Source organism: Apteryx mantelli, chromosome 5, assembly GCF_036417845.1.
Source record: "Apteryx mantelli isolate bAptMan1 chromosome 5, bAptMan1.hap1, whole genome shotgun sequence".
NCBI lineage: Eukaryota > Metazoa > Chordata > Aves > Apterygiformes > Apterygidae > Apteryx > Apteryx mantelli.
The window spans coordinates 70,715,925-70,741,468 of NC_089982.1; the positions used below are offsets into that span (position 1 = coordinate 70,715,925).

The 25,544-nt window shown below is 38.1% G+C and overlaps 1 protein-coding gene across 2 annotated transcripts; it reads left to right on the forward strand.

The window, feature by feature from the left end:
* The first annotated feature begins 5,646 nt into the window (after window positions 1-5,646).
* FGFBP1 (fibroblast growth factor binding protein 1) lies at window positions 5,647-14,248 on the forward strand. 2 transcript variants are annotated; one of them, XM_013959944.1, is made up of 3 exons: window positions 5,647-5,661; window positions 11,261-11,312; window positions 12,637-14,248. In XM_013959944.1, the coding sequence occupies exon 3, from the start codon at window positions 12,658-12,660 to the stop codon at window positions 13,372-13,374; it is 717 nt and encodes a 238-aa protein (XP_013815398.1). In that variant the 5' UTR covers window positions 5,647-5,661; window positions 11,261-11,312; window positions 12,637-12,657; the 3' UTR covers window positions 13,375-14,248. The 2 variants fall into 2 exon arrangements, with proteins under 2 accessions (XP_013815398.1, XP_013815399.1); XM_013959945.1 differs by lacking the exon at window positions 5,647-5,661 and having other exon boundaries at window positions 11,270-11,312; window positions 12,634-14,248.
* Window positions 14,249-25,544: the final 11,296 nt, after the last annotated feature.

A 25,544-nucleotide genomic window follows, 5' to 3' on the forward strand; every position in this document is an offset into this window, starting at 1 on the left:
AGTATGTATTGATAGGTTAACAGAAAAGGTCCCTTGAGAAAGCCAAGATTTCACTGATTATTCCATAAGTAAAATTTACAAGTAGCTACATGGGGAAAAGACAGTAATGAGAAAGGTTTCTTTTGCCCTTTGTAGTCATTCTGTTTTTATACCATCTTTAAAATAAATTCCTGTTTTGAAATGATTTTGTGAGATTGATTCATAGATTTTGTTCATCTTCAAAATGTTTTTTTATTCATCCAGTGCAGAAACTGTGTGAATGTTGTTTTACTTCTTGATATCAACGTAGTGCTGGAATGAAAGAAACCTGTCTGATGCACTGCATCTCACTTCTTCCCATAGGGATGGGACACCCATAAAGCCATTTTGTTCTGTAGACAGTGCTTTAATGGGCAGCTTATCGTAGTTTAGAGCAGCTTTGGAGTTTTCAGTGGCACTAAAATGAGGATGCGCTAAGATCTCTTATGGCTCAATTATACTTCAAAAAGCTATAAAATACTGTTTTAAGAAGGAATTGTTTAGCTCCATGTATTTTAGAATCTGAGGTCAAAACATGACTAGAGCAAATAGAAAGAATTCCACCACTTTCCCTGCCAATTCTGGGGTCTGGTTGAAGGAAAGACGTTACAAAAGCAACAGGAAAGCCAGTTTCACAATGTATGTGATGCACTCTTACACTAATCATTAGTGGAAGCGAGTTACAATCATTGAACTTTTATTAAGAAGGTGGTTTGCAGACCAAAACGAGCAGCATCTGAAGTTTCTCTTCTTTCGATATTTTCTTCCTTTTCCTGTTCAGCCTTAAATGTTCAATCAAAAGCGTTCAATACCTTTTTCTAAGTTATAGGCATAGGTCAGATGTTCTTGTGAAGACTGTAAGATATCTGAGCAACCTGTGAGAACACCAGCCATTTCTAATTCAGCTGTGAGAATGGGCAGGGGACATACAGTCTCTCTACATACTGACTTTGTTCCTCCTGGAGAGATCTGAGAGGATGATGGATGTCAGCTGCTAGTCTCCAAAAGATGGTTCTCTCTTCTTTTCTTTTTAGCTTTCCCCAAACATGAGGCTTAGTAGATTTTCTGAAGTATTTTGGCCTGTGTCATCATCAACATGCAGGAAACATTCAGTGTCTATTAAATGATTGTTTTAAATATTGCATTAAATAATGTAGACCGTGGTTGTGAAGGCTGTGGATAGGCAGTGTGAGGAGTGGTTATGTGAAGACTGTTCTTTACTAGATGCAGCCTCCAGCCCCTTTCCCAACCAGGAGGGTAGTTAACCAGGATGTAGGGTCCTCTCCATCATCCTATGGGAGAAAAGTCCCAAATCCCCTGAAAGCATGAAGAAGGATGTAGATTTGAGATTTCTATACAGCTGTTTAGGAACAAATAATAAACATCAATAAAATTAATTTGTGTATTTCGTGTAATAGAGAAAAAATGGTAATCTAAATTAGAATTGGAATTGTAATACCATAGTGTTGGCAATGTCATTCTCATGTAGCTAAGAATTACGACACTGCTTTTCATCTGTTTTCAGAAAATGATTTTATTTCAGTCTGTTTGAACAAGGTTGAGTTCCTCTAAAGATGTCCTAAATATTTAGAATATTTTAGAATATTTAGAATATTGCTGGTCCTGTGCAAACCCATAAAAATAAGTATTAATAACTAGGGTTTAGGATTATTCGTTTCTTGGTTGTTAATAATCTCCACGTGGAGGAGCTGTAGAGTTAAAAATGATCCAAGGAAAACTATTAGCTTTTGAAAGAACAGTAGAATCAGAGGCATCACAAACTTCTGTCGGTCAGCTGAGCAAACTTCAAATCTATCTGGAATTCTTAGGGATGTGTGTCCTTTTAGCTTTTGCTAACTGTAACAAGTCTCACTAGAACTTGGAAAACATGGTTCAAGAAACCTTTTTCTTAGTTAACTGCTTCTATTTGCTGTGTATCAGAACATGCTGATGTCTGTTTAAACACACATGAAAACTGCAAATAAGATTTGTCCATTCCCTTTGTCCTTTCTCTGTGCCTTCAGAGAAACTTATGTCAGAAGTGAAAATGATGAAAACTACCAACCCACCCAGTAGATGTGAAATGCAGACATTCATAGTCATTCTTTTGACTTACTGAGCTTTCAGTGGGGCTTTTCAGAGCCCATTCCAGATGTGAGCTTGAGCCTTACAACCCTAGTGCATGCAAGGGATATTTACTGTATGCTTCAAGGATAACCCAAAGATTATGGAGGATAAGCTTTGTGGCTGATCCTGTCAGTGCATAGGGCAGTTTCTGGTGGCCAGCATAACTTGTGGAGGCATAGCTTGTGTTAGCCCAACAACACTCTTTCCATGTAGCTGAAACAGCTTCTGCAAATGCAATAATTTAAATCAGCAAAGAAACTGTCACAGCTGTGACCGTATCTCATTGTTGACTTTGCTGATATAACTGTGTTGGTTTAGAGACATGGAGTCAAGGTGGTATCAGTGTAGCTTTGCCACCAATATTTTTTGTGAAGAGCAAGTTCTGCACGTGGACTGAACTCTGTTGATTACTTTCTATCTGAAATACACTGAAATCAAAATTTCTGTTAGGTATTTGCAGGACTGGAGTCTCACAGATCATAACGTCCCTTGTTTTCCACTTCTGGTTCCTGGTTTCCTTTTTTGGGAACCATTTGCTGGTTCCTGGTTTCCACTGTCCTGCTATATATAAAAGGTATGCTCTAAATGAATGGTTATTCCATAGCAAGCTCTAGGGACATTCTGCTATACTTGGGACCAGTCCTAAGAAACACAAAATTACCAGGTACTGATAAATTCATAAGAACTTTGGAGTATGCTTTCTTACAGTAAATCCATCTACTATTCTCTCTGCACACACATATATATACACCTCATTTCGCCAAATATACAAATAAAAGCATTAATATTTATGTGATTGTAATGGAAGAGGAAAAACTATTCAATAGTATAGCATACTATATAGTAATATATATGAATGCATTACTATATTTACTAGTACAGCTTGCTTTATTTATGGAACAGCTCTAAGCTTTACGGAAATGATCTTGAGAGTAGACAAAGCCCAGAGCTATCACTGATATCAAAGAGACACTAGTGAAAGTCCAGTTATTCTGGCCAGGATTGTATTAGAGGAAAAACTAGGAAAGAAATCCAAGTTGCTTTGGCTTCTCAAAGTAAAAACTAGAAAAGATAATTTCTCTAGCTTCCTTGAAAAAATACCACTGTTCGTGTCAGTTCGGGTCAGGGGTGGTTTATAGAAGCCCAGAGACAACCTCAAAAAAAAAAAAGTGATGATGCAGCTGGGAAAGAATGGCTTTCTAATATACCACATCTTGGCCTATACATACTCTGTCTTTAATTCCATTCATGTTCATTCTGGATCACTCTGCAAGCACATCAAGTTGTGGAAGAATTTCACCAATAATGTAAGTATTTGAAATGTTACAAACCACACTATAACCATCAGTTGATATTGGTCCACTTTACTTACATAGGATCAGTTAATATTTTTGCCGTGTATACTTCAGAAAAAATAAAACAAATGCCTAAGTTGCCTCAAATTCTCATCAAGAAAAAACATCTTACCTTTATGAGCAGGTGGATTAGGACTAGAAGAGGGTTGTATCTCTCATTTCTTACCCTAGTCTTGCTTTAGTAACTCCACCAGAGTTGCAGGTTTTTTAGTGCAAAGACTTTTTTCAACTATTCATCTGAATAAGCATATGGAGAACTTTTTACTGCAATGCTTTAAAGAAATCAGATATTCGTGACAGCTGAAAGAATTTTTTGGTTTGAGTGTTAAGCTCAGTGCTTATGGTAAATAGTGCTGCTAATAAGATAGTCCCTTATATTCTAGTGGTACGTTTGATGATTTCATGTAATGTGTCAAATTCTCCCTTCTCATAAATATGTATGACTTGCCATTACTCTGAGTACAGATTCCAGTCAAGTAGCCAACAATAATTTACAATGGCATCTTTTTATTATTTTACTCATTTTATTATTCTGTAAGAGAGTAATCCTTTGTCTGATTGTATCTTTCAAGCTGTTCTGCTCAGACAGACAGGCTCTTGCATTGCTCTAAGCTATAAAAATCTTAGTAGACTAAATAGTTCTGAAGGCAATTAGTCAATAGCTGCTTTCCCAGGGCTACCAGAACAACCTGAGCATGTCCCGAATATAGTAAAACTATGCTAACAAATCAAGTAGCCACCTCACTCAAAACCACAGGATAATGAAATGATTGTACTTGGAGAATCTTTAGCCATAAGTGATATCTTCCATTAAAGCCAAAAGTTATGAAAATATGTAGAATTCAAGTGTTGACATCAGGTTCTTTTTGATATGAGAAAAAAGTATAAAACAAATTTCTGTGTAGCAGCTCTCCATTTTACAAGACTTCTAAGATATTTTTTGCTTGATGAAATATACCCTTTGTATTTTTTGAAAGCTGAATTCTAAAGAAGAGAAAAAATTGTTTGTTTGTTTGTTTGTTTTAGGAAGTAACATTTCAAATTTCTGATTATTTCATATTTAGAAAGAGTAGCCTGTGAACTCTAGGATTTGTATCTATCTAATCCCACCTCTTCTTTGATGACCTTGTAGTATTATCAGATGCAAGTATGGAGGGACCAAAATTTTAGGATTCACTTATATTGGGGTATGTTTTTCATGAACTCTTGCGGTAACAACCATCTTTGTTAATTAACATGGTATCACTATTTAACATCCTGTATAATTGAGGGTAATCACATTTAGTTGGTAATGACAATTGTTCTCCATATCTTCTTTGTGTTTGAAATGTTTCAAAATCAAGGGAAATTTCTAAGTTTGCTTTAACGTACTTTCACAGTAAAAATAAGGGACAGAGGGCATCTCAACTTCTTTTGTCCTTGTTTCAGTTTGGAGGACTCCTCCTACCAAGGCTAACCAAACTCTGTCAACTGTATTTGGAATCAAAGCTTTCCTTCTCCTAGACACATATGGTCCACAAAATTCTCCTCACCGCCACGGAGACACATTCCTAAATGGTGATGATCCGTCACTGGTTTGGATCTCCTTGGAGATCACCTTATTTTTATTTTTATTTCGAAACAAGCCAAGCCAAAGCAAGCTACACAGCCAAGCTAAAGCAATACTCTGCAGATCTGAAAAACAGGACCGTCTCCTTTTCTAACTGTGTAGCTGAAGCAGTGTGATATTGTATGAGTGTGTTCAGTATGCAGCTAGGTAACAGATTAACAACTGCTGACTGCCAGATATGAGCTGGGAAGTGGGAGAGGGCGAGACATCTGCTCAACAGAGACTAAGCCTTGGTGGTAATGAATTTGAGGGTGTTTTTAGCAAAGTGTTACCTACATGATGCAGCAAGTAACAGAATAATGCTACAAGTAAGACCTACTGAATTCATAGATGAGTGAAGGTGATTAGTAATAGCAGAGCTACAAATGATAGCCCAAATGATTTTGTTTTTTATTTCACTATAAGATAACCAGTGTGTGAAGAAGTAGTGCTTACCTAACTTAGCAGGTTCACGTGAATTCAGTCCTTAATGGAAGTCTCCAAACATCTGCAAATGGGAACCTCACCATGACTAGAGTTTGGTGTAAAAGAGGAACCTTACCTTACAGTGTGGTAAGGTCTCTTTTTTGTTATGTTATAATTAATGTACAACTGTCATGGTTTTTGATGTTCTATGATTAACATTTGATTGAATTAGTTTTTGTTTCTTCCTTATTTGAGTGTTATGATGTCAGTTTTCATGGATGACGTTCTGCTGAGTTCAGCTGTTAGTTTTTGGCCAGTTTGTGAAAGAATTGGATACTGTAAAAGACACAGTGAAGAGGGAATTGAATGCCTTTGGTATCGTTATTTTATTAATATGAACTTAATTCTAGGTCGGAAGTGACTGAAAATTATTGTTTAACTGATGAGTTTTCTTCAGCCTTCTTTCAAACAGTCATGCATCCATATAAAATAGTTAGCAAACAGATCTGAGTGCACTGAAGTCACCATCATATTTTAAATTAACTAGCCTCTTCAGGAGAGACATCAACAGGCTATGGAATATTTTTGTGAGGCGTTGGTCATAGATGGTGAAAGAAAGGCTGATGTTGATGCCACTGCCCGTGTAACTACTTGTTGCTACTTAAGAGGGATTCAGCATGTAAGACTGTCAGCTTACAGTCTTTTGTAGTTACTAGATTCACAGAATTAAAAGGGAAATAGAGTTAAGAGTTCTTTGCCTGAAACGTGTTTACCTAGGAAAGTAAGTGAGGTACCAGAGATCAACCCCAACCCATTACAATACTAAACAGGATATTACACTTGGAGGTGCAGGTATGACTGTCACATTTGTTAATATCTGTAGTCTTCCAGCAGATATTTTCAGCAAAGTAGTATGCCCCTACAGCTTCTGCATGATTGCATTTCATTAATTACCGCTACATGAACAGACTAGTCTCTTTTAATTATAGTAAGGATTGCATATTAATAATGTCTGCACCTATACACTAAAAATGTGATTTTCATATATTGATTGCATTCATTTACTTGAGGAGGAAACCTTGAATGCTAGTCACATGAAAAAAAACACTGGAAGTAACTGCAGCTTCTTAACATCATCTGTTTAGGCAGGCTGGTAATTTTTAAAGGAAGTCTACGATATAGAGGGCTTAATGTCATTCTTCAGATCATGCAGCAAATTTTGAATATACACTATAAGTGAATATATATTATAAAGTGAGGTTTATAATACATATGCCTGATCGTGTTCTTTTAACAAAGTTTGCAAACTTACTCTAGAGAACTGCTGTGAAATTCATTGTGCCAGGTGACGCAGTTCTCAAGGAAGCCTGTGTGCAAACACTTTAAGCTAAAAGGAAAACTCTGATGGGGCTGATCCTGCAGAGGTCCCTTGAGTCCTATTAATAAAGTCTTCCTTTTCTATCCTGAGAACACTACCTGGTGCAGTGAGTCACTCTCCATCAGAATTGCTTGAATGCTGCAGAATAGTACTCTCAGACATTAATTTGAAATGCAAGCAGCTGTTCACTTCCTCATGCTGGATTCATTTTAATTCACTCTACCCCAGCATTTGCATGGAGAAAAACATCCTGGTGTCTCCATGTGAGATTGACTAATAGCTGATATTCATATATGTAGCTGTATTGGCATGTGGTCAAGGGAGTTCACTATTTGTATTTAACTTTTTATTCAATGGGGGGAAAAAAACTATTTATGAGCAAGAGCATCACAATATCACACAGATGACACAACAGATAAATTGCAATTTGCAAATAATGCAGCAGTATAACTAATAAATAGCTTAATAATAATTGTCTATATTAAAATATATATTTATGGACAATATATAAGCAGCAATAAGGACTAACTCTAGAAAATAATGTTCTTCTTCCAAGTCTATGAATCATATATTCATAGTTAGGAATAAGGATAAAAACTCCTCCTCCTTTTGCTTGAACAGCAGAAAGGTACCAGCTAGATTTAATTACATCAGTTCTAATGAAAATTAAAAATGCTCATTAACTACCCCATGTTTCAATCAAAAAGGCATCTGGGGAGGAAGGCATCTTGGATTAAATTTTTAATAGAAAGTTCACTTTGGAATTTAAACGTGCATGTATATAATTTTTAATTACTTCTTCTATGTGCTAACATTGCCAAATGTTTTCTGTGTCTGACTTTTTATTTCTACAGCTCCCCATAATTTTGATCTTGCCAAATTAGCTGTCCAGATTTGCCGTATGTTGGATTGAGCTGTCTTTAGATTATTAGTCTGTGCTGTTCCATGGCAGAATTGTGCACTCAGCTTTACTCAGATAGGATTCCTGGTCTGCAAAGAGTAAGACTAAGGCATATTTTAAAAATATGTACAAAAGAAAGGAGGGGTGGGGGGAGAATTTCTTTGGGACTCATGTTGCAAGCAAGTTTTTACAGCAATTTTTTTTATAGTTGCTAACTGTGCTAGTTAAATATGTGCTAATTAAATGTAAGCAATTAAGAAATGAAGATACTAGTTTAATTTGGTGTACTTTCTTTCTATGGCAAAAGTTGAGAAATCCAACTTACTGATAATCTGGTGATAATGATCAGGCAGCTCCCTGGTAGAGAGGTTTATTGGGCCCAGTAAAAATAGGCACCGTATGGCCAGGCAGAAAAAGGGCAATCATAAAACTCTAGTCTGTGTTTAAAAATGAACAAAATAAGGAATTAAGGAATTCTAGGGACATAACAATAAAACTGCAGGACATCCAGGCCAGCCTCCGTAGAATGAGACTGCATTTTATGCACCTAAATAAATACATTTTGGTCTACTGGGATTTAAAAAAATCTAAACAGGTTAAGCAAGAGGTCCAACTGGCTCAAGACAGATGATATTAAAAAGTGTAATCACCCATATCAACAAGCAGTAGATTAAAGTTCTCTCCAGAAGCTTCTTCAGTCTAAAGACAGGAAGAGCTACCATGTCCAATCTGCCATGACCTCAGGGAAGGAGTATTAGATCTACAGAAAAGTAAATCATCTCTTTCTCAACCATTTCTGTCCCCTTCTTCCCCATTTTGTATGAAGTAGGAAGCCTACACTGATATGTCCCATTGATAGTGGGGCAGCTGAACAGAGATTGACATTAAAATGTATTTTGGAAGGGAAAAAACTGTCAAAATAGGCAATTTTGGAAGTGGTGAGTGGTTGAGAGCTTAAATATTTTCAATACATTGTGATTAATTTCACCAGTAAACAGTATTTTGTAAACACCAGTGAAAAATCATTACAACACCATCTACAAAAATAATTATATTCACTTTCCAGATAAAGAACATCTAGCAGACTGACACCTCCTAGTGAACATCTCAGAGAAAGTCTGTGGCAGAGCTAGGACAGGAATGCATCATTCCTTACTGTAAACCTTGTGCTCAGTCCCCTTGCCCATGGTTTCTTGCATACTTCTTTGTAACCTTTCTCTCTCCTCTATTTATAGAAGCTGTTCAGCTGCACTAGATTCAGGCAACTTCTTTGAAGAGACTCTAATTATACTATTGATCTTATGAAAAAAAGTAGACAATATCTTTGTTGGAAAGAAAATGGAAAGAAAATATCCGGTCTATATTTCATCTGCATTGGTTACATTTTCCAGGTTCTCTTGAAGGGGGGAAAAAGAAAATGGGGGAAGGAGAGGCAGGGGGAAGAGACCAGAAACAAAAAAGCTAGAAAGATGTTAAAAACTGAGGTCAGATCTGTCGTGTTGGGTCACTGGAGGAAGTGGATTCACTAATGAGGGCATGGAGATTGCAGACTCCAAAGGTTATTTGTTTTCAGACTATAACAAATGACCTGTAGGTTCCAGACCAGTCATGATCCGAGATCTCCTAGATCTATTTTAAGAGTATATTTTAAGGGTTGGGATTTTTTTTGGTGATATGCCCAAACCAACCCCCTAATCAGCTATCCACAAATCAATTTATAGTGTGCTTACACAAGGCAATGCGGCATGGTAAAGACATACCTCAATTAGTGCCAGAACCTGAGGCAGTGTAACCACTTTGGCTTGATGCTGTCCCCAGAGTAATTAGCCCTGAAGAGAGGCTCATTAGTTTGGGCACATAGCCATGCTAACGCAGCTACACTGTTCTGAGGATCCAAACTAAACTCTCCAGACAATGCCGTATATACTATGTGGGGTTAGTTTAGGATTCTTGAGCAGGATAATCCCTCCTCTATTTATCTCTTACATTATCCCCATTATCTGATTCCTATCCATTCTGAGGCACTGCTAAACATTTTCTGATCCCTGAATTATCTGTATTTCATTAGCCCTTGCTAGTGCTAACCACAAATCTTTCATATTTAGTGGAGTGTTTCAAATACTACCTCATGCCAGTCAGAGGTGCACAATACAAATTTAGTGGCTGAACTTGGTCAGAAAGCATCAGAGGTAGTTGAACATACATAGATGGGCTAGCAGATTGTTGCAGCACACAGATCAGACTCTTAGTATTTCAAGTATATGAATCTCCTTCCCCACATTTATTTGCTGTGCACACATTACAGAACTACCCTTTTTCCTCCTTTTTCTGGCTTCTGTTTTCTTTTACAGAAAGTTCAGTCTCCTCATATCCAAAACAGTGCAGACCCTGCCTTGCCTGGAGCTTTATGTCCTTTTCTCTCATTCCATTTATATCTGATGGGAAAGAGTCAAAGAGGAAGACTTGCCTATTTCTTGTACCAATGTCTACTTTCATCTCTTCTTACAGCCCACCTTTTATTCTTGGAAGTATTTCCCAAGCACGTATAATCCTTGCCTCTCTCCAGTAAAACTACTTGAAACAACTTAGTGATAAAGGCACTAACTACTCTGTCCATTCTTTCAGGGCAGCCAGATCCCAGCTCTGAATGCACTGCATTTTTATATTTATCTAAAGCTTCTACTTTCGTTGTCATATTCTTTTTCAGGTTACCATGCATTAGACATGGTCCCATAATGTAGTCTTATAATATAACCCCCTTCTTTACATACACAGAAACTGGCAGAGAGAAGGGAGCATAATCAGTTTTGTGCAATCAATCCCAGCTCTTAGATTGTCACTCTTAGTCACTAATTCTGAGGGAGCTTGAATTTGTTTCTGTACTTTGTGGCTATGACCATCTCACTGTAATGAATGCTGTCCTTACCAAAGGATGATCATCTGTTTTGATTTTAAAATGTTCACCAATACATTTTTGAGAGAGGAGATAAAGAAATGTCCCAAAGGTAACTTTAGAATGCTTCATGGAATGGATTTCATTTTATAAAGAATGGATAAACACTACTACCCAAATTCTACTAAATGCAATGGTAGTGCAAGTTGTTGAGGTCATTGCTAGATACAGCTTTTGGTGGCTGGGAAGAGGTGGTGTGTTTTTTTTGTTTTTTTTTACAGAAGTTCATGATTTGATAATGTTCTTGTCATTGTGCTCAAAAAGGGAGGGACTTGGCTAAAGTAACATCTCATTTATACAAACACACCTTGTCACTCCACTGTAGCTGGTTTTTTGGTTTTTTTTTTGCTATGAATGAGAACTGGCATTTTCCCAAGGAGGTGTGGCAAAGGTAAATGAACATGGCACTGAAGTATCCTATTGTGTTGTAATAGTCTTCCTGGAGACCTGAAGGTGTGTCTCTGCCTTTATAAATACCACACTGCTTTTACAACTAGCTCTGATTCTTTTGAAGGAGCCGAGCTTCATCGTGAATTGCATCTGGATAACTCCAAGTACTGTGCGAGGTATGTCTTTTAGTTATCTTACTTCTGCACTGTTCCACTTGAAACAGAACGTTACTGTCACATCATTAAGTTACCATATTTGCAATAGAACTTTAAATACCACATGGTATTTTCTGTAAGGATCAATTTATAGTGTTTTTTATGCAGTGAAAAGCTATGGAATAAGGCATGAAGCAAGTAAAATAAGAACTACGCAAAAGTGGGACCTGTTCACATCTACTGAATACCTATATTTTCAATATTAGTAAATTTATGAAACTAAAGATATTTGCAGATAGGAGAATGCTGAATAGATACCATATTAGCATGCCATCACATGAATTTCTGCTTTTCTTATATGGAAACTTGGCTAAAGAAACAGCCAAGATGGAAACATCTGAAAATACATTTAGGGATCTGATCAACTAAATGCCGGATTTGAACCCTCTACTATTACGGTATGCTCTGTCAGAGCTTTGATCATGAAAGCTGCTTCATACAGAGAAACCTCTAAAGAAATGAGCTTTGTGCAGATGTAAGGATCAGCTTGATAATAATTTGCTTACTAGCTACATTTCAAAACTGAAAATTTATATATTTGTCGCTTGAGCTGAGTAGCTTTAGACATAGCCAAGTATACTGCAGGCATCTTCAAAAGCAAGAAGATATTTATATTTGTTTAACAGTCAAAGCACTGAAGAATGCATGAATAGTTACTCTTTTTGGTGTCCAAAAAGACTAAAGTAATTTTGTCAATAGAAATCTGAAATATTGGCATTACCAGTGAATTAAGACAATTTGCAAGAGGCCTAAAAAGTAATTGTGCTCAACTTGACTTGAATGGCTTCCTTTCTGTTTGGTGCATTTTTAAAGAAAAGCCAAAGATCGGAGTCAAAACAGCTTATGTGCCATTCACAATACCTCCAGGAAATGGGAGGTCATGGAACAACAGTTGCTTTATCTTGTATAACTTCAGGCATTCACCTGAGATAGACAAGTCCCAGGTTCAAATTCCTTCTCTGACTGCAATGGAGATTTTTAATTGAGGTACCTCAATTACTGGGCAGTAGCATGTCCTGGGAAAGAGTGTCTTCTGTTGGAGCTATTCCCTATTGCATGGATAGTTAAGTAATTGGATCAGAAAGACTTACATTTCTCAAGAATAATATGAAATGGCTCTAGAAACCAGAGATTATTCACACAGGCCAGAGGATCTTGTCAGTAACCTCATTCTAATATGCTATCAAAGAGCAGTGCAATATCATGTCCAAAATACTGCAAGTATTCAGTCCAGAATTAAGTGAAAATATATTAATATATCTATATTTTTTCATTTGGAAAGCAGATAACAAGCAAAACAAAGGCCATGAAGATCAAAAGCTTTGGACTTCTTTGTGTGTTGATTCTGGTCTCTCAGATGTTACTAGCTAACTGTGAAAGACAGAAGGAAAGAAAAAAAGAAAGACAAGGTATAGAAAAGGGTGGAAAAAGTCAAGCTGAATCTAACCAACAGAACGAAAAGGGGAAGAAGTCAAAAGGAGGAAAGGCATCACCTAAAGGCAAGTTTAAAACCAAAGAAAATGCTGAGTGCACCTGGGCAGTGGCTGACATCAATGCTGCTACTGTGCACATAGAATGCAAGAATGGTGAAAGCAAGTTCTGGTGTGAATTCTCAGGAGACCCTTCCACCTGTCCACAGTATGTGGCAAACCAGAAATCCTACTGGAAACAAGTGTCCCGATCCCTAAAGAAGCAGAAGCAGATCTGTCAAGACCCCAAAAGTGTCCTAAAATCTAAAGTTTGTAGGAAAGGCCCGCAAAGCGCTCATCTCAAATTGACAGGCTCAAGCCTGCTAACGTCAATGGGTCCTGTGAAAGTGAATGCTACTCATCATGCAAAGGAAGGTGCACAGACTTCAGCCTCTGCTTCTGTGACTAAAAAGCAGCCAGAACAAAATTCCCAAGACTGTGTTGAAGATATAGATTATATTGATCAGAAAAAGGTGGCTAAGGAATACTGTCCAGAAAGCTTGCTCTCTTTCTGCAACTTTTTTATCACAATGATACAAGACAAAAAATGCTGAGGAATGTTTGTAAAACTCTGAATCATGGAAATCTGGTCTCATCTAAGTTACTGCAAAACTATTCCAGATTTTATTCTCATGTTACATAGTGTATATAAGAAAAAAAAAAGGCATACGGTTGTATATTTATGTATCTTTTCTGATTTTGTATTTACAGAACAGACTACATTTGGCATAGTTGAAGATGTTATAGATTTGTTTGCATATATATTGCTATGCAGGTATTACCAATAAATGTTACAAAAGATGTCCCTCTTTGAGCTGTGCTAGCCAAAGTGATGAATTCAGTGCTATGCACTTCTTGGTTGTGTTCAATACTTTTGACCTAAAAATTACTAAGAAAAATAAACTTCAAAATATATTCAAAATATTCTCTCTCTTTCTCTGTGTTTCAACTAGCTTCCTCTGTATGTGCTAGGCCTTTATCCAAGATAGGTTATTCACAGGATCCAGGCAGAGTGTTGCTTATAAAGCAGTTTTAACAATACTTCTGCAGCTTTGCAGAATTCAGCTTTCTCAGCCAAATTAAGTAACATTTTATATTATCATTAATTTTTCATCATCATGATAACAAAAGGAAAAAAGATTTTCAGACTGTAATAATTTTGCAAAGCTTTGACTTCCCAATCTCATCAAAAGATCTCAGAAAAGTTTGCAAACTTTCTTTCTTTCATCTCTCCTGTGGTATAAGGTGCATTGTACTCGTTTTCTGGCAGGTAAACTGAGACACAGAGATTAAATGGCTTGTCCAGGTTCAAACAGCAAGATAGTAATGGACTAAAGAACAGGCCCAGAACTGGACACCTTATTCTATACACTAATACACTTGTGCTCCATGCTGCTTGTATATGCTTTTGAAGTTCTGTTATCTTTGTCTATGGACAATAGTAATAAATACTTTTCTATGCTTTAGGCTTCATCTGTGTTTTTTGAAAAACAGCCAAACTCTGCAAGAATAGAGATTTTAGAAATTCAAAAGCTAAATAATGACAACTGATCTTTGCTAATCTTTGAAACTCCAGCTGGAAACAATGTAATATGCAAATTAAACTCTTCCACTGGCATTGGGCTGGAAAGAATGGTCTTCTACCACAGTGGTCCACTTGGAAAAACTTGAACTTTCACAAAGTATAATTGCCCTGAGCATTTCTAGCAGATTAAAATAATATTTCTGCCTCTCCAGCTCGTACAGCCTTTTCCCTACTACAGTTATCCCACTGCTATGCCCTGGCTTGGCCTCAGTTTTTTAGGAAATGTCTTTAAGACGGGTAGTTACGATTAACTCATCTCCTGCCACTTCCCTCTTTTCCTTCATTGTCACACATTCTCACTTTGTATTTAAATGAGCATGTCTGGGATGGATATTTTAATGCTACTCTGGCTTGTTGCTAATGTCGTAGAGGCACATGTCATTATCTGTCAGTTTATATTTTCTTTGCAATGAAAAAATAGATTAGCAAAAGTACTTAAATTTAGACAGAAGTCCTCAATAAGAGAAGAAAGGAAAGTGCTACAAAACACAGCTTTTCAGCTTTTTGCTTGTTAGTAGGGATCATGCTGTGTTACATAGTGTTGAAATGTTTTTGGCAGTCAGGAGGAAGGCATGGCATCATCTCTGATATTAGCCACAGTGTTTTAAAGAGGACATTATTCTGGATTTTCTCATAAGTACTTGGTTTGGTATACAGTTACATTTTTTTGCTACTTGTGACACTGCTACAGGCAAATTAATCTCTATGAGACAAATGTCTTGAATGTAGCATGCTGTTATTAGTTAGGCAAACTCTGTAATTTTAAAAGGATTCAGCTGTATTTTGCAAAGTCCAAACGGCGAAAAGGAAGAAGGTCCTTTCTATGAAGTTCCAATCTCTGCAAGCCCTTTGGGAGAACTAAGTATTACCAGGATATACAGTATAAGTTCTGTTAGACTCTTCCTGCTGCAAAGCAAAACTCCAATAAAGAGGCTTTAGTGCTAACTCCTGAGGAGACTGGAAGACACAGTCATTTTGGTGCCACGCAAGGGGGAAAATCAGCTACCACCTCCTTATTATCCAAATAGATATGTAAGTATTGAAAGAGCAACAGAGTTCTAGCTTCTAGATACCTTGTCTTTTGGCCTACACCACTTAGCATTAGGAGACTGTAGAAATACAAAAGTAAAGAGATGCAGAGGATGCATTAGAAGCAAACATTTGGCTCAAGCAATCACCTGCTGAAGCAGTTAAGTGTGAATACCTAATCCAGTATACAGACACCTGTATAATAGTTTCAGCTCACAACTAGAGCACTGACCAGGGCTGGCTTAACAGCCTGCTGTTACCCTCACAAATATTAAATTAAGGAAGTACTTCATTGCCTTAAGTGTGATCCACCCCTCACTGTGCTGCCAGGAGGTACTGCCCTCTCTGTGGCTGCCGGCCAGCCAAACAAACCAAGCCAGAGTGACACATTCCAAAGCAAATTCCAGTCCAAGATGTCAGACCTGTGAATTAGATCTCTGTGCGCAGGAGTGTCAGCAGCTGGAACCATGTGTGGGAGCTGCACTCTCTTCTGCGGGGATGAGTTCCATTTCTGCTTCTTTGTTTTGTTTTCTTTCAGGACCTACTTGTATCTCTGTGCCTGGCATTCTCCAGCAGGAAAACATGCTCAATCTCAACAGTTCCAGAGTGCACTTCACCTGCGATGTATGGAATTGTTCCAATATCCTGCAAGGATGGTGTAAAATACCAGGTCAGACATGGAGAAAAGATCTATGTGAAGCCTTTATCCTTGGAAAGTGGGCTAATGTGAGAGCCCACATGTCAAAACTGCCTCAACCAAAGAATAGGATTTTTAACCTTCTATGGTTATGTAATTTTACCTGTTCTTCAGAAGGGGCACCTTTCAGAATAGCAAGGTCTGAGGAAGTATGGCTAACTTCATGAACAATCTTTTTCATAACAGCATAGACCACAATTCTAAGTACTTCTGAGTTTTCATGACATTTACCAAGCCTTGTGTTTCAGTCACACATCTACAAAAATATCACTTGACAACAATTACATATGAGTTGCTTTCTTCTGGGCATTACAGAGCCAGTTAGGTCAGTATAACCTTGGTGCTTCAGGAGCCAAGTTGGTTAGGACAAATAAAGCATTTCCTGGCGTTCTTCATCTCAAGATCTGTGGTCATTATGAAAAAGTTCACTCTTGAGTTCTCTTCTATGCATTTTTTCCCCTAAGTGCTCCAGTTGTCATTGTGTCAAAACTTCAGATTTGAATAATTTGGAGAAATGGTGGTAGTGAGTTTTCCAATAGCTTCTGTATAGCAGGTCAAGAGGGAACACTGAATGAAAATGATGTCTGTGCAGCCCAAGTTCTCTTTTCTACCATAATCAAAGCATAAGGAGCTCTGCTTTTTTAGAGACTCTCTGAGTTGTGAAAACATCAGCCCCATTTTACACCTGGGGAAGCGATGTATAGAAAGAATGGATGACCTGGAGTCATGGGAAGAAAATCAGTAGCTGAATCAGGAACAAAACAGAGGTCCTCAGAGTTTCAGTGGCCCCTGTCTCGTGCCTCTTGATTAGATCATTCTGGACAGGCGCAACATATACTTGTTCTTTAAAGTATCCAGCTAACTTCTAGGTATTTAAAAATTATTAGGAGTATCTTTGGTAGAAATGTAGTTTTGTTTCCAGTACAATATAGATTGTTTATATAGTATTTCTGCAGTTTCTACAGTTTGTTTTTATAACCCTATGTATTATAATTTGAATATTACTTAGAAAGAAGAGTAGGGCTTTTGAAGATGAAAAACTTGTTCCAGCTTCAGAGATAAAGAAGTTTCAGGGAGTTTCCCTACTCTTGCAGTGTGGAATACTGACAGATGTGGTAACCTCTTTAGACTATGGATGATCTTTTTAGGTGGTCCCAGCCCCACATATACTCACACACTCACAAACTCTTCCCAAAATTTGGAGAAACAAAAAAAAGGTTGAAAAAAAAAAGGAGAGAAAAGTTTGAAAGTCAGAATTTTTCCAAAGAGATCTCCTCAAATATGACAATTTTATCTAGGGAATTTTAGGTGTGTCTCTGTATTTACCAAAAAATGGAGAGAGAATATTAGTGCTCAACAAATAACTCTGGCAATGCAATACTGGCTAAGAATCTTTAAAAATGCCAGCCTCTTTACTTTAAAGCTTTTATTCTTTCATTATTTTCTGTAGTATATTTTCCACTCACTTTCACACACTATTTCATTTTAATGAATTTCCATTCCTTTTGCAATCCCCTTTATTCATTTACTACTTTGGCAACAGTACAGTTTACACATCTAATCTCAAAATACATTGCAGGACTGCTTGTAGGAGAATACAATGGGAGTGACTCAACCTTCCTGCTTCCAAGAGCGCCCAACCCTCCTCTTCCCCTGAGGGGGCCAATGAGTACCTACCACCTGATATCACCTCACCTGAATTTGGCCAACCATCGCAGAGGCTGAGTGTTCAGTCATGACACATTTTACACTGCTGTGCTCAATGTGTGTAGACATAGCTGAACCTTGATAACAAATTCCCCTCCCTTTTCCACCTTTTCCTTAGTTTTTCTGATGCTGCCCTGAGCAGGGCAGCTTAGTACTTGTTAGTAGCTGCTGCACCTCACCTGTGCCTTCACCCAGTTTTCATTCCATTTCAATATATTATGTTGTTTGTTGCTCTAGGCTATTTCCAAGGGTGATTATCGCTTTGATTAGCACTTTGATTAGTCCCAGTCCTGAGACTTGATCAAATGGGAAAATCCAGCTTTGAGGCCAGGAAGTTCCACAGGTTCCAGCTTGCAGAGGTGTCTTGCAATCTTGTCACCACGGTGGCAGTACCATCTCATTCCACACTGGAGCATGCACAGCTCCTTCCCTTTAGCCCCATGAACAGTCTAACAAATCCCGTGGTAGGGGGATACCACCATAGGTACACCATTCTTCTAATGTCTCTGAGTTTCTCTCTGCTGCTTCCCTTGAAAGAGCTTTAAGCCCCATTTGCAGTCCTCATATCCCCTCAAAGAGCCAGGGAAAGCACAAGGCAAAGTATAAGAATCCTGGTAGGATTTGAGTTATCAGACACTGAACACCTGGAGGTTTTGAAAGCAGATGGTGAAATAAGGGTTCCCAGCTTGCTCCTTCTGTTGTCATTACTGCAGTGAGAGGATACAGGGTCTTACATAAAGAGAAGGAGCTGGCCACGTCATGAAGCTGTTTGTAAAGCTTCTGCTAGCAGAAAAGGATGCGTTGGGGCCCAATGTAGCTCTTTAATGGGGATTTCTCTGGAAACGTGCTCCTATCCATGTGAAGTATACGCTTTTTCAGCAACTAGAGCAGCTTTTTTCCTCCTGTCTTTCTTCCAATGTTGCTTATTCATTTTACTTTAAATAGCTGTTTTAAGACAAAGAAGCAATAGGGAGGAGGTGGAAGGACTGTGAGGACTTACTGTCAGGTTGTTGCCACCTGGCTGCATCACTCACTGATCGTACCAGTTTCCCTATAGAAACAATAGACTTCATTAACCTGAAGCTCACAGTGGACCATGGAAGTCTCACACTGATTTACAGGCAACAAACAGACACATCAAAGGGACTTTTTGTTATACAGTGAGAGACTGCAATATGTTCAAAGCTGTTGGTGAGTGTGCGCATAATAAGTAGTGTGTGCTGCTTGTGTATGGCAGGGAAGAGGAGAGTTGCTCCGGTCAGCCAGAATGTTTAATGTTAAGATGGATCTTAAAATCCAGGAATTACAATATTATCTGTAACAGCAAGGTATTCTATACATCCATAATATGTGCACTAAATATATGCAATGAGTGCACTGAGATACTAGAATATTGTTTAAATTGTAAGAGTTACCTTTACATCTGGGTGATGTGGTTTTCAGAGTCACTCTGGAGATGGTGTGATGCCCTGGCAAATCTTAGACTGCTTTTGGGCTACTCCACATCAGGAGAATCCCCACAGATACATATGCTATGGCAGCTCTATTCCTATTCCTCATTCCAAAGGACTTTCTAAAGGATAGGGGCAGTTCTTCTCTGCAGTGCAGGCTTCAAGGGAATTTTGTCTCGTCTCTTATGTCTGCAGATATGAACAGGGTCTTCACTCTGTATGTGCGGCAATCTCCAAGTTCTGGTGCCCTATAAAGAGTACTTCAGTTAAGAGCATAGTGGAAGATCATAAAAACCAAAAACTGTTCAACTCCCATGTTTAAGAGGCTTTGAAGAATAGTGTGTGTTGCTACTTTATGCAGAAAAAATAAGGAAGCCCTATCTTAACATACAAAAAGTTTACTATCAGAAGTAAAACAAAGAGCTGTCATGACCTCATCAAACAGTGAGTATGTTTCCAAGCAAAGTTCCAGTGGAGTTTCCCTTTCCAAAAGCTGAGAATGTTTAGCTGGATGCCACTGCTATTGTATTGCTTTCTTGACGTGCTGAGCCTATCCCATTTCTTCAGCTGGATATTCAAGAAACAACTTGTTTTATAGATCTTTGTGGGAATGAAAGAACTGAAGAAGACCTATCATAAACCAGGATCATTCCAGAAGAACATCACACACATTCATGTCTCCTTTCTCTCAAAGAAGAACACATGAAGTAGTCAAGGTGAGTCAGGGGCAGCTGAAAAAAGTAGAATTGTCTTAGAGCAGAGTGGTTTAGTGAGGCTTGGTCAGTCATTACAAACTCCTGGCCTGGCAGGTGCTTGTTAGCTTTTTGAGCTGTTCCCATGAATAACTGTAGACTTTATTCTTTTTTCTTAATTTTTTGCGCATTGTATTGCAGCATTGATGTCATCTTAATGCCTAAATTTAGGCTTTTGTTAGGAACTGATGATACAGGATCATGCCTGTATGGCTCATCCAAATTTGCCCTGGGCTTGCTCCTATAGATAGTTTTGGCAATGGTATAGCTGACATTTCTAGTAGTTATCATACTGGTTTCAGAGTCTTTGGAAGCAGGGCAAGATTTACTTAGAGATGAAAACTAACTAACCCAAGTTCCTACAGAGCACCAGTCTTTATAACACCCTTCCTATCTCCTTCCCATCTCTAGCCTATGCCAAGCATGGAAGCTTGCTGTATTTGGCTTCTCCTTTGCACTTGGAATTTGTATTCCATGAGAGACCCTGTTTTTTTCCTTTGAGGTTCATCTGTTTACAAGCAAACACTGCTGTCAGTGACATAAGTTTATTTAATACTAACGGAGCTCCTCTGGGCTTATATAGGTACTATTCAGAATTGAATTTGGCCAATGGTCTGTCACTGGAATTAATTTTATTCTTTGAAATTGCTACTGTAGTTTACTATTGACGAAGAAGTCAGAAGAGGCCAAATAATTAATTGTTTTCAATGCAGTTACTTGTACAACTGAAAACAGGACCAAAGGAGAAAGCAGCAAAGACACAATGATCATTAATAGTTCTCTCTTTCCATTCTCCTGGTAAATGTAAAGGAGAGTAATATCTTTTAGACTTCTTCATGAATACAAGACGCAGCTATTGCATGAGTTCAGCAAACATTCTAGACGATATAACTCCACTGATACCTTGAGGTAACACTTGATGGATAAGAAAGTTCTTCAGTAGCCCAGAATATGCAGCTCTGGTCTCTTCATGGTAACTACCAGAAATGCAACACACGTACTGAACAGTACTTCTAGGCAATATACCTTTTGTTTTGGCAGTGGTATAGATAATTGTGTTTAAGTCTCCCTTTCTCTCTTACCTTTGCCTGAAATATCTGGTATGAGAAGACTGTTAGCTTGTGCAGTAGATAATATTGACTCCCTAGTGTTGGCTTATCAGAGTTGTGTGACACAAAGAGTTGCACTCAGCAATTCATCCAGAGAGTTTGTGGAATTAAATCAGAACAGTATTTGTATAGTTCCTACCTTTGTTCTGCTCAGATAAATAGCACACTTACTTTTTCTGGCAATATATATGTCAGGAAATTTTAGACAAAGGTGATTCTGTTTTTATGAACACAAATGGTAAGATGAGAGTAGAAAGAGAAAACGGTCGTTGCTGCAGGAACAATAGAGGCTTCTCTGTAGCTCAAGTTTGGATAATGGGAACAATTTGGGGGATTTTTGAAAAAAATGCAGACACAGTAGAACTGACCAATATCCTGTTTTTATGTTTTCTGACTATGGAACTACAGCTTCTGAGAAAGCTGAAAGCTCTTCTGGATGTGATATGAGCAATGGGCTAAGTCAAAACCCAGGAAAGCAGATGCAGCCATCATGTATTTGGAAGAGTTCTTGGCAGTTCTAAAGATAATTCCCTTTTGGGATTCCTGTGGAGCTGTAATAGGTTCTATCACATATCGCGGGAAGATTTGCCTTTGTTAGAACACACAACAAAAATTAGCCACATTTTATACATCTGCAGAATGCTAGCCAGATGGTGCAATTAAATCTTTTTTCTGCATTACTACTGTTCATTAAAGTCAGCAGGAAGCAAAAAAACCCAGCAAAATATCAAGGACTTTCAGTCGTATAGAGAAAGTCACCTCTGTGCAGGGTAGCAACAAAAGGCCCAGCTCAATGAGTCCCACTTAAGACTTTCAGAATGATTTTTGCTTTTGCATTCTGCAGCTTCTGGAGGAAGTTGAAAGGCTGGTCTGGGTAGTTTTCTTTAAGTCTGAAATATGGAAATATCCACCGCTGAGTCTGAGTCAGGTAGATGAGAACTCAAGCTCTGTGTAGACATGAAAATTCACAGTTAGTAACATCCAGTAATCAAAGTAGAAATTAATGGACTGAGATATACAAGCAGAGAAAATAATAGCAGGTTAATTTATTTCCTGATGGCAATCTTTGACACTTACAGGTGTAACACTGTAGATGTATATACATATATGTATGTATGCAGGAATACACCTACTTATAGATAGATTCAGAGTGAAAAATCAGGCATTTTAAAGATTTACAGTATAGCACTTCCTGTTACAATGAAATACTAAAAGTCTTTTATTTAGTAGATAGATTTTTCTTGTTTTCATAGTTGTGGGGTTCAGAAGGTAGAATTTATGCCTTGGGAACAGAGGGCAGAGCTTATCAGTGGCATGGTAGATAGCCTTACCTAAGGCTATATCAAGGTAGTGGTAGAATCTGTAGGCTAAATATGTTCCTAGTTTAAGTCCATTCAATTTCATGGACTTGCATTAAGCATAAATTTGGCTTCAGAATTTACTGATTGAGTGTTCTTTTCTTTAGGTCACCACCAAATGGCACTTAGGAACATCATGAAGCCAAGTGACCAGGAGCTAGAGATTTCACAGTAACTTCTGACCAGCGTGTCTGAATGTAACAGTAACTTCCACCAACACCTACACTTTCCAAGAGCTCAAAATGACAACACTTGTATCAGTTTCTCAGTTCTTCCAGAAACTGGAAGTGTTTCTGTATGTGCATGGCTGAATATGAGCAAGATGAACAACCATGAAGTGGGAATCCAACAAGATCCTAGATTCTGGAAGAGCTCATCTAATGTAGAACCTGTGTATAAACTTAATCCAACTGCCCTGTTAAAATGATCAGTCTAGCAGACCATCTACTGTATTTACTAAACCAAATGAATAGTTTTAATTTATAAGCAAAGGAAATCAACTGAAAACTCTGGGCAACTTAAAAGCATAATACAAATTATATAACCAGACATATAAACAGTAATGTATGGAAAAAGGTAACTTAAAATTCTATGGTTGTATAAACCATACAAATCATATAAAATAGTTGAGTGTCTGTAAAGATCCAACCATATTTATTGTGGTTGCTATTGGCACTGGGACATCCAGTTATCAAGGATTGTTATTTCCAGTCCTGGTCTGGTTGTTCCTGATTTTTGTTGGCAAAGGGAAGTTCCTCTCAACACCGCTACTCCCTTGCAGCCCGGAACTCACATCGGAGGTTGGTAGTGAGCAATAGTCTCATTCAGTAGCTGCTGTTATGTATCAATATCCTTCCTAATTTATACACAGAAACAGACTTTACTGTTTGTATCAACATTTAAAATGTTTTTCTTTAGGCATGTTCCCACTAGTTTAAATGTTCTCCTTACTGCAACCAGCAAGCAGTTTAGTCCAATTACAAGTTTTATTGGCTCATCATAGTCACCTCAGATTTCATCTACCAATTTCAGGCATGCAGGAGGCAACAACATATCTGCTGTTTGTTAGAAATGCTTTTAAGATTAGAGAACCTTATGGTCCTATTTTCTCTCCAGATTTGGGTGATCTACATATGAACAATGGAAAGATACAATCTTTTTTTAATTGGACCTGGTCTGAAACTAGCAGAAATTAACATAGCTTTGGCTCAGATCAGTTGTTATTGTATGCTTATATGTGTTTCCAAATATGCCACTCATCCTTAGCAGTCAATCAATAATCAATAAAACATGAACTCTGAACTCCGAAGGTTATATAATAAGAAAAGATATTCTCCTAGAATCTGGGAGACTTTGGATTTGATCCCTCAGCTGAGGAGTTGTAGGTGGCTGAATCAGATCTCTGATGGAAGATGTGTAGAGCTCTTTTGAGTGCAGGCAATTTCCTTATATGGTACTAAATCACCAAACACACAAACCGCTGGTGCACAGGAAACAACAAATGATGGGCACAATCTGAATGGTGCGTTGCAGTGCAGAGAGCGCAGTGGCCTCAGGGGCTCCAGGCGGAAGGTTTAAAAGAGATCTCCTTTGAAAATCATATTGGGAAGACAATTGCCAGTGCTCCCCTTGTTCTAAGTTGATTTGTGCACTGGATATGTGTCTATCTGGCAACAAGCAGCACATGTGAACAATGCTTTTCTTGCACTTTCCAGAAACCAGCTTGCTTTATTGAGCTTTGAAGAGACCTCCCATTGAGATGGTATCTGTTGTACACAATGAAGTCTGTCTGATGAAAGCATCATTGCTGGTGAGCTACCAGGTAGGCTTCAGCTTGAAAAAGGATTTGAAAAATATCCCGTAAGGAAATGCCTGTGCCTCTTTTCTGCTCATTATCTCAATATCTATGAGCAAGGGATGCATCAAATGAAGCAGGGCAGCAATTCAGGTCACCACTCTGTGCATTTTTTTTTTAAATGAAGATGAATTGACTTCAATTTTCTGCACAATTTAAAATTTTTCATGTCTTTTGCATCCACACTTATGAACACGTGAGCCTGTATCTTGCTCTAAACAAATATTTTCCTTGGCACCCCTATTGCTCCTATAGACAGCAGTAGTCCCTCTCACAATCCTTGTAGCTGAACTTTACTGGTGGCTGCCACTGCAGGGAAGACATTGTTAAATGTTGTCTGAATAGGGCTGCTGGTAGCGCAAAGGTGTGCAAATAACAAATTCAATCTTTGCTGAAAATTTTGGAAAAAGCAAAGAGTAGTAATAATATTATTAATAAGATATAATATATCATTTAAGATCAATTAGTGCTACCTGCTGCTAGACATTGTATTTAATGGCAATCCATATGGGGAGATGGAAAAAACATGGAGTGAAATATTCAAATCACCATAGTTAAAAGCCTGCTGTTATTCATTATTTATTCATTATATACTATTTCATAATGAAGGAAGACGAATTGTCCTCAGGATACATGAGGGACAGCTGATTGCATGTAACGTATTGACCAAATCTTTGTAATGCTTATTTGCAAGCAGCAGATGTGGATGAAGGAAACTACTGGCATTTTGGATCAGCAGTGGCAAAGCCTGAGACAGGAATAGTATGCAAAATAAAGCAAGTGGCAGCAGAGCAAAAGTAGCGGGCATGCTGAATGGTGCTACAGAAGGCACACCATCAACCCTGTTGTTGCAGAGATGTTCTCAACCACAAAGGTTATGTGATGATGGTGAGTACCTTGTTTACTAGTAACAGAGCAGAAACCCGTTATAATAGACACTGCACAGTTACAAAGGAAAAGAAAAATGTGCTGCAGCATGGTTTTCCTTTTGGGATAGCTATATTCATGGCCTTGCCTGAACTTAATCTCTTTTTCCACCAAGAATGTTGTCCTGGATTTTTCTGAGGTCTTCAGACCTTTACCTAGGATTCTGGATATCTAGTAGGTTGAACAGGGAGGAAAACAACATATGCACAGTGCTATTGTCTAAGGTGCTACAGACTGAATGGCTATCCCTGTGC

What these genes read in the sequence shown, in the direction of transcription:
- FGFBP1 (XM_013959944.1), top strand. Translation starts at nt 12,658, where the DNA reads ATGAAGATCAAAAGCTTTGGACTTCTTTGTGTGTTGATTCTGGTCTCT.